The sequence below is a fragment of the Mycetomoellerius zeteki genome, unplaced genomic scaffold (assembly GCF_001594055.1).
Source record: "Mycetomoellerius zeteki isolate Tzet28-1 unplaced genomic scaffold, Tzet1.0 scaffold25, whole genome shotgun sequence".
NCBI lineage: Eukaryota > Metazoa > Arthropoda > Insecta > Hymenoptera > Formicidae > Mycetomoellerius > Mycetomoellerius zeteki.
The window spans coordinates 3,135,149-3,145,512 of record NW_017257227.1 but is presented as its reverse complement, the minus strand read 5'-3'; the positions used below and the strand labels follow the sequence as shown (position 1 = coordinate 3,145,512).

Below are 10,364 nucleotides of genomic sequence, written 5' to 3'. Positions count from 1 at the left end.
GATGACCTCCGCTTTTCAATTGTCCTTCAACATATCCTTCTCGATGTCTACTGCCACACAGTCATTCATGCGCGTGCGCCGGACGTGCTGATGGAACACTTAAATATTCCAGATAAGAACGCGCTATCGCGATTACTCGCTTTAAAATGGGGTTTTCCTCGCGTGTAGGGGGTCAACCGTGATCGCCATTCATGCCACAGCGGGAGGTGTCGTCGGAACCTTTTCTCCGCCACTTTTTGCCATCATTTCTGTGGCACATCACACAAGATCGATCGACTGATGGCCGAAACCCTCGTAAAATCAGTGGTGAATTTAAAGATTTTGTAAGCCGGCAATCGCAGAATCTATAGAGAATTCTTAGAAAAAATAATTTTAGTATTAAAAATCAAATAAAATTTTTAATTTTAATATTTTTGTGTTAAAAACGATTTATCACACCATTATTGCCATTAAATATGCTTACTTTTTTGTATCTTGTAAGACATCAATATCTTATAAATATTTAAAAATGAAAACTTGAAGAAGAATCACAGAATTTAGAGAAATATATTTTAGAAACGATATTTTTAGAATTATTACATTTTGAAAATTATAACGAAAAGTAGGACGAAATATATGAAATAATAAATTCTACATGTCCTTAAATACAGAATATCTATATGTATATAATATAAAGAATTTAGAGATTCTATATAATTACGAATAAAAATAAGGATAATCAGTCGAAACGGAAAGGAAAGAGATTATTAAGAGAGAGGAAATAATTTTCTTAGATGATGATTGTTTATTTTATTATTGCTTCCGAAAGTAATTTGAGAAGAAAACGAACAGTTTAAAAAAGGAAACAGTTTACACACAATGTTGTGTGGGGGGAGGGGGGACGACTTCGTCTTTATCGGCGAAATTCCGCCACTGCGCGAAGCGCGCAACCACACGGATCGGATCGATGCGCGCAAAAAGCTGACCCCTATCCGCTATTTAAAGGCGTATCCCAGATTTTACTATGTGACGAATTTTATTCTGGGTTCTCCTCCCTTAACGGGCTGAATGTATGCGCCGAGCCGTACATTCAATCGTGTGCGCAATCCGTAGAAAGAATGCAATCGGGGATAATAATAAGCCGAGACCAGGCAAGGGAGGGGGTGGCGAATGAATTATTGAGATATCGGAGAGTACGATCGCGCGGGGCGTTGTGAATCGTAATCGAACATCTGAGAACCGACATCTGGAGATGGTGGTGGTGGTTCGGTGGTGGATGTTGTGCCGCCGGCTTGCAACAATCTGTGCTAATGTAACGGTTGCTAGTTTGCTACTTGAAACCGATGAACTTTGTTGCATTAGGGAATTAGTTGCCGCTCTCGCGGGACGATTTCGGTGGGATTCTCGACGGACGAGTATAACATATACGCGGGACGTAAAATGTACTTGAATATCGCATGACAATGAGCCGTTTCGCTATTTTTTAGATTGTTAATTTATGATGGCGCGCCTTCCCGTCTTTATACTGTGCGCCACGATGTTCAGTTAGGGCGTCTCGATATTTATGTATTCAGATTTTAGAAATCTCCAAGACAAATCTGTGATCTATTTTGATTTTTATACATGCATATATAAACGTACACGTATCTCCGTTTATTTTGTACATACATGTACTGAGAATAATGTTGTATCAACAAGAAGTACACGAAAAGAACGATTCTGTTGAAGTATTTAAAAATTTAGTTAGATACAGATCTGGAAATAATTTTGGATCATCAAAATAATTACGTAGAAATCTCAAACATGATGAGCAATGTCGCAAAAAGTTTTAACTAGCAATCAATTCGAGCGTCTTACATAATTATTTTGATAATCCAATAAAATTATTTCTGTATCTACCTAAATAAAATTAAATCTGTATCTATCTAAATTTTTAATTATTTGAGCAAAATCGTCCTTTTCATGTGCAGACTTTTATCTAATATATAAAGGATTATAAAATGGCCTGTCCAACCAGTCAGTTAATTGCTAGAATTTTTGATTATCGAAGCTAGGATTTCGACATTTGAATTAGCGATGCGATATATTTCTAATATAACATGATATGCGACGATAATACTATATACTTGAAATTTCACCGAGCGTAAAATGCCCGTAGCTGTTGACAACGTATTAATATTTTATATATTTTTGATTTCAGGTATCGTCGTCGTGTTGGCCCGTCGCCGGTGAAGCATGGAGGCTGACGGTGACGCGAAGTGAGCGGGCCCTCTCGTTCTCCCCACTCCCTCCCTTTCGAAATACGCACCTGCTGACAGACAGAAAACGAAGGCTGAACCCTCTGACTATACATATATTTAGAAAAAAAAAAACCGTAACGAATCACCGCCAAAAGCTAGTAGAATTTTAGTCAAAGCGTGAAAGAAAGAGAGAGAGAGAGACGTGCAAAATAAATATATATACAATATATACATATATGTGTATATATATATTATAGAACGAGAAAAAGAGAACGAGAGAAACACAAGATATACATACATACTTATATAAATAAATATATAAATATATAAATAAAAAGGAGAGAGGAAAGAGAGTGATTCGTGAGCGTGCGTGTAAATAAGAGCTATTTTTCGTATGAGAGCGAAAGAGACGCGCCCTGGCCGGAGAGAAGCGAGAAACGACATATTCGAAAGCATCTTCGGACGAGGGAAGATTTAGGCTGTTTCTCTTGAAGCCGAATCGTCAAGTGGAGTATAAGAAGAGGAAGAAGAAGAAGAAGAAAAAGAAGACGATCACAGTGGCGGCAGAAGAGAGCGAAAGGATACCGTCGCATCACGGTTGTTTGGACGTTGTTTCGATGTTCTCCAGTCCGGATCGCCGGTGTTTCTTCCCCCTACAGAGGAATAACCCCTCTCGCGGAGACTGATCGAGCCGATATATATATTTCGTGAAAGAAACCGCAGTGAAGGAGGTGAACAAGTGTCGAAGGTAAAGCGAGGAGTGAAAAAAAAGTGGAAAAGGAGGAAGGAAAGAGAGGGAGAAAGAGAAAGACAGCGCAAAAGAGAGGAAGGAAATATAGAGAGCGATCGTGTGGCATCGAGAGGGCCGGCTCCATGTTGTGAGCGTCTGAGGACTGCCGAGGGCAGCAGCGAAAGGGCGGAGTAGGGTGCCGCCGCCGTTATGGAGTACGGTGGCGGGGGCGGTGGGACACGCGGGGGTGTCCAGCCACCCTCCGCGGGGGCGAGGGGCATCGCCGGCACCGACACTACCGACGCTGCGTGGCACAAACACGAACAAATGATGCTCATGGAGTCCAGGCACAAGCAACAATGTGAGTATAAACGCACTTTCTGAGTCATTCTACCTTCTACCCTTTCCTACCGTCGCGGCCGCCTCTCCCTTCATCGTTGATGATACACGTGCGGACTCGGACGGTAACGGGAATTTTCGGAACGGATTGCTGGTTTAAGAGTAGGGAGGCGGGTTATTTCGCAGTCTACATTGATCGAGAGCTTCCGTCTGGAATGTATGATGCCGGAGAAAGGGATTTTGTCGATCTAGGAAAGACTTGATATCGAGAACAATGTAGTAACTTTTAGAGAAATAATTTAATCAATCGGTTTAGTAAAAAAAAATTGCATTTGAAATTTAATTATCGTTATTAATAATGCTAAGGCAACGATCGAAGCCAACAATTAATCATTACAGTAATATATAATATCGATCTAGTAATACATTCAAGAACGCAGATTAATGACCAATATATACATACTTTTAAATTGTTAAAAAAGTAATATTCTTCTTATAAAACTGAATATGAAAAATTACTTTCAAATTACGACTACTTTCGAAATGTTGTTCACTTGGTTGAGATCAGAATGCTTGATTTCTTTCGTATGGATACCATTAATTTTTCCGGAAATTCATGTGATTAATAGTTGGGAGAAATATTTCGCGGGATATCAATTAAATCTCGAATATTGCCGAATTTTTGTGTGTCAGGTTACCGTACTTAATCAGGAATAAAGAGACGATGATTCGAGGCGCTCGATGGAGAGAGACCGCCAAGCTCGAAATATTTAACGCTTTCATTTTATACTGCATATAACGATAATATTGTTAACAATAACATCGTTGACAATAATATAAATTCACATTGAAAATATTATTTAAAATTCATCTTAGACCGTTTAAGGCTTTTATTACTTATAGTAGAAAACTACTAGATTTATCTGTCTCTCTATAATAATAGTGATGCAAAATAGGTTTTTAGTCTCTCTTAAATATAAAAAGAAATATATATTATGAGAGCAAAACTGGTATTTGATGTATCTATTTCCGTTTAACGCGAAGCATAAGGGAGAGAAAAAGAGAAAGCATGTGTCTCCGTATCTTTTTTTTATCCCTGACCTTTGACACGTCTGTATGCACGCGCTATAAAACATCGACGGCTGAATGTTACGAGGGAAAAATGCGAACGGTGTAACCGTAAGTTACGGCGCGCCGGCCTTTGACAACTGACGTTTACGTCTGGTTAAACTGTCGCGTTTTTCCGTCATTTTCGTGCCTTCGGATGCAACACGTTACTGCAGGATAGACTTTCTGTACGTTACTGTTTTCCTTAATATGACTACTTCATAAACTATGCTCATATATAAATATCAGAGCTCTATAAAGATTTCTACAAACAAGTTTTATAAATGTCAGTCATCTCAAAATTTTTTTTTTCGTCTTTCGAATTTTCTATTCGAATTTTTGATTTAGGCTCCTAATTCTGTAAATCTTAACGACAACAATGATATTGTTATTGTCATTAAGAGTTACAGAATAGGGAGCTTAAACGATATTCTTCAATGTCTTCGAAAGATAGTAAAAATTATTATTTGGCGTAATAAAATGGAGGATATATGGAAAAAATGATTTCGTTGATATATGTAAAAATTTAACTATTAAATACAGATTTAAGAATAATTTAGACTATCAAAATAATAATATAGGAAACTCAAGCTTGATGAGAGCAATGCTGCAAAAAATTTTGATATTTTAGCGACCAGCTTGAATGTTCTGTATACGTAATTATTTTAATAATCTAACAAAATTATTTTGAAATCAGTATGTAGCTAAATTTTTAGATTCTTCAAGAAAACCGTGTTCTTACCAATCGTGCTGTTCATTTGCAATAAAGTAAATTTGAGGTAAAATGGCCATAGGTTTTCAAAACAGCTACAAAAATGCTCTAGCAATTATTGGAGAAATTACAGCCTATGGCCATCTTTTTCGTACGGCTATAATACCCGAGTTTATCCTATAACGTGCATCTTATCGGAAGTCATCTTTCTTTTTTTTTCAGCAAGTCTATACATTTACTAGATAAAACAAGAACACTGTATGTATTGTAATTGGTGAATGCATCGAATGATGCAAGTAATGCATCGCGATGAAACAGCAAACGTGCATGAGAACGGCTCAAATTAGCAGGTGCGATATATCGTATTTGCCGAACAGGCTTTCATTCACCATTGTTAGATGAAAAGAGAGTAAAACGCGGCTGATTTCATCCTCTCTTCCCACTGACTCCCTCTCCCTCGGTAGCGTTGTCCGATAATGAGACTCGCGTAACGAGTCGACAGCGGAAGGAACTGCACGATGCCGCAATTGCGGACGACGTCCGCATTTAACTCGGCAATATGATTCGATTAACGACCGTGCTACCATCCGTGTTGTCGCTGCCGGATAATAACGCTGTTCTTTCCCGCATTCGTCGCGAGTGCGAGATGTTAATTGATGTCAATAATCCAGATACCTCAACACACGCGGAGGAACAATCTTATCAATGAATTACGTATCAATTGTGCAATCGGGCTGTTTCAGTTTCTTTGCAATTTCTTTCAGCTACAGATTGTCTTCGTTTTTTAATCTATTCGGGATTTCCCGATTGATTTTTCCTAACGGAAACATCGGGAGACGAACAGTCCTCGGATTAGAAGCGATTGAAAGTGAAGGATTTTCGAAAGATTAAACTCCCGAAGTGCAAACGGATAATAAAGGCCTTCATTTATTATAATTTCAAGCGCGAACTTTGCTTCGGCAGAATTTTACTTTGCGGCGTGCTTATCAAGACAATTAATAATTGAGATTGGGGAGAGATAGTGAAGAAGAATCTGTGAGATAAGGACGACGTGATCGATACAACACGTTCCACACAATTGAAAATAAAGTGTTGTTATACGATTTTATGAAATTTTGTTAGTTATTATGAAAGGATCAAGACACCTTGTACTAAATTTGTTCCAAATAAGTCTCGATTAGGTAAATCGAGATTGTTTCACTTAAGCTGAGAAGTTTGTGTTTTTTTTTTAAATGAAAACGAGAGTGCTAAAATATTTATACTAATTGAAGGTTTGATTAAAATTTCATACGGTACTGTATCGAAAAAAAATTTGTTAAATTTTAATACATATTTCTTTAAATAGTACTAAGTAAACGTTTATTTATAATAAATAAATATTTACTCAATAAAAAATGATGAAGTTAATTAAAATTAATGATTTTTGTATCAAATGAATATATGTGCCAACAAATATTGATTAAAATTTAGTATTTTTTTCAATGTGAAAATAAGTATATATACACACACTAAATCTTTATTTATCTTAACAGGTTAGCATTTTTTAATTTAGATCATTTAAAGCATTATGTAATGAACTCTTTGTAACGTTAAGGAATCTATCAGGATAGACGAAAAAAACCGAGTCAGCATCTCTTGATCAAGTGGCTGTATTTAGCGTCTAAACGAGCGTAACTTTATATTTTGCCGTAAAATTTTCATCCCTCGATAAATATATTTCTTGGTCGATCGTAGACTTGCGTTCGTGAAAATCTGCGAGGGGAGTCTAATCGACGGGAAACGAATAACCCCTTGATCCGGCGGCGTTTCACGTAAGATTACCAAACCGGCGATTACCGGCGTGATCGATCGTTCATTATCTTTCACAATTAATCGCGCTTCCTCGTCTGAGTCCACAGAGCGTCGAATGTTTAACGCGGCGCAGTCGATCCTGATGCAAAAAAGTAGCCTTGCTCGCGGTTTGCCGACGTCGGGAAATTGTTGATTAACACTGTTGATAATGAGTCCAAGCTTCAATTCCGCGACGCTGTTACAAGTGGGTCATCGAGCTACTCATGCAGAGAAGAATTTCTACTTTTCGGGACTGGTAAATTTTTGAGTGCTCAAGCACACTAAAATAAAGTTTGGTAATAGCTAGCAAATGTTGAGTGAAATAATTTCAATCAAATGTTCAGTTGACGTAGTCAAAAATAATTTTATTTTTCTAAATATTTAGTAATTGTTTGTAAATTGTTACTAAATGGTTAGTTATGTTATTATTTGATAATACTTACAAGGGAAGTTTCACAACTATCCGGCACCGATTTGATTCTCCATGAAATATGTGGTTAAACACGAAAATCTAAGAGACACATTTTTTTTATACGTGCCCTAACTTCCCTTAAACACGAGTTATGATTAGATACTAAATATTTGGAAAAGTAAAATTATTTTTGATTATATTAATCGAAAATTTAGTTGAAATTATTTTATTCAATATTTGGTCGAGCAATGTTGCAATTGGTTGCAAAAAGTTTTGACATTTTAGAAACTAGTGTGAGCGTCTTGCATAATTATATTGACAACAATAACAAAATTATTATCTGTATCTAACTAAATTTGGATACTTTAGCAAAACCGTTCTTTCCATTATTATGACGACAAATTTATACCTGTTTCTTACTATGTCGTTCTCTATTCTTATTACAAATTCAAATCGCGAAGCTTCTAGATTTTGTTACTGAACTTATTTTGAAATATTCCTATAATAATACTTTATTATAATTGCATAATCAAAAGATATTATCGTTACGGAAAAACAAACTTCGTCCAGATATCACGCAGTAGATATACATAATATACGTATATACATAATACGTACATACATAGGATCTATCTCTGGATTTTTCGCGAGATAAAAGAAAAATAAGACACATAACGTTTCTACAAGCAAAAATCTTATAGATCGCATTATCTTCAGCGTTTAAGCGCTACAAATAAGCTTCGTTCTGTTTACCGAACGGTAACGTTATTCGCGATGCGATCTTTTGTATTATATTATCTCAAACCGCTCTATTTGTCATCGCAATTCACAATCAGCCTGTTCCGCGAGGTGCGACTGAGACTTCTATCTCGCAGATCGTGAGAACGGAGTCTGAAATCCTTCACGCGCGCGTTTCAGCCGGCTGACGATCACAGCTCTCGAAACTACCGCTATTGATCGTCGCTCCAAAATACTCTTTCGTCGTGAATCATTGAACACTGCTGATCGACGTGTCTTTCTCTCTTTCTCTCTCTTCCTCTCGCTTTTTCCTTCACGATGCGTGCAAGAAAGAAAAGGCGCGAAAAAAGGCGATAGAAAAAGAAGATAGACGAAGAAGGAAGCGAGAGTAGCAGGCCGCGAGAAAAGACGTAGCAGGGAAGGCAGGCGGTATGTGACGTATTTTTAAACGGAGGCAGGCACCCGACCTCCTATACTTAGGCTCGAGTTGTCTTGTAACGACGACAAGAATAGTGTGCGATCACGTTATGTCTCTCACGCGGCAAAAGACAATCACCTGCTTTTCAATTTCGGGGAGAACTTATAGTTCATTCTTTCCTTCCTCGCTGTCTTTGCGTTTTTTGATCTTTTATCTTTTTAGATTTTAGAATCGGCATAGCCCAGATGAGTCAGGATTTTTCGTTATTTTAGTATCAAAATTTATACTCGTGGAATTTATCCTGTCATTACGGACGTAATCATTAGCGATTGTTTAACGTTTAAATTTTGCTGTTTAGTTGCTAGTGTATTTAGAAATTTTATTATTAGGTTTTTATGTGTGCATAAATATTGCAGTTGGAAGTTTAGTGCTCGGTAAAAATCATAGAGCAACTATCCCTCTTAGTGTGCCTTTGTGCATTTAAATCAGTCATAAAGGGAAAATAAGAAAAAGTTTTTTTTTATTAAATTAAATTATTAATATATATGATACCAAAGATAATATTCTATTTTTTAACTATTTTTTAAAGTATACTAAATATTTTTCTAAAGATGCGTATTACAATTTAGAGATATTATATGAGTCTAGTAATATATCTCAAGATTTTAAGCTTGCCTCTGTTGAAATTGAGAACGTTGTGTTATGAGCGTTACATTGAAATTGTAAGTATGATTAAATATGATTTATGAAATATTAACTTAAACAATTAGTTTATATCTATTATCTGTTTTAGTAATTATATAATGATAAAATGAATCAAATGCGCAGATAGACACACAAATGAAGGGCATATTAATAGGGCCATCGCTCCTTGGAGGAGCACAAAAACATTTTTTTTATTTCTGTTTTTATCGAAACTATTATAAAATATTAACATTTTCTCTAGATTAAAAAAATATTATAAGAAAAAAAAATAGTTGAAAAACCTATGATTTCACACAAATAGACAAAATCAAAGCTACAATATTTAATGATAAATAATTAGCAAGTTGATTTAAACTATTTAAAGGCACACTAATCAGAACAGTAAGCCTACGTTAAAGTTTCATTGGAAAGGAGAATTTTTATGATTTTCCGCCGCGGCGCACGCGTTATGTTCTCGTCTGCATCGAGACGAGTATTGGTAATGCGAATAGCCGGTGTACTTTGGAACGTCGCGAGGACGATGTCGCCGGCAGCTAGTTTTTGGACCGATGCCTGATCAGCGACTTTCGGACAATCCGAAGACTTCGACCGGCCGGCTACCGAATGACGTATATATGTATTTTCGACTCGGCATCTCCTTGCCTCGCGCCTCTCTCGCACACCACCGTTCAATTTTACCCCTCTGGACCGATATCGACAGACGTTGACCTTTCAAGAATAAAAAAGAAAGAAAAAGAAAGAAGGAGAAAGAAATCATAAAGCAAATTCCTTTCTTTTAATTATAATCAATAAACAATTAAAATGAAAAGGTTAAAATTTATGAATTATTTGATTCATGAATTATTTGATCCATGTAAGCAGAGAGGTGGCAAGCAAGAAAATTTATTAAATTATTTGATATGTGAGTATATGAAATGTAATTTAAAACACTATGGTTAAAGTATCACATATCAGAAAAGATACGATAAGTACATTTTTGAAGTTGAGCCGAAGTAAAATAACTCTAAATATATCAAATTCCAAGAAACGAATTTCAAATTACTACGTCATAATAGGATCTCGTGCGATCTTTAAATACTTACATGACAAAACGATTTCATTTTCAAACTCGCGTTTACGCGAGGAGAATCGGAAAAGTGGATGACGCGGGCGAG

The 10,364-nt window shown here is 36.4% G+C and overlaps 1 protein-coding gene across 1 annotated transcript in view; it reads left to right on the top strand.

Annotated features, from left to right (window-relative positions):
• Positions 1-2,530: 2,530 nt before the first annotated feature.
• LOC108723683 (uncharacterized) overlaps positions 2,531-10,364 on the top strand; it is an 11,351-nt gene continuing 3,517 nt past the window's right edge. Inside the window, exon 1 of the mRNA XM_018449594.1 lies at positions 2,531-3,310. Coding sequence (XP_018305096.1) covers positions 3,160-3,310 — 151 coding nt within the window. The 5' untranslated portion in view covers positions 2,531-3,159. The remainder of the gene's footprint in view (positions 3,311-10,364) is intronic.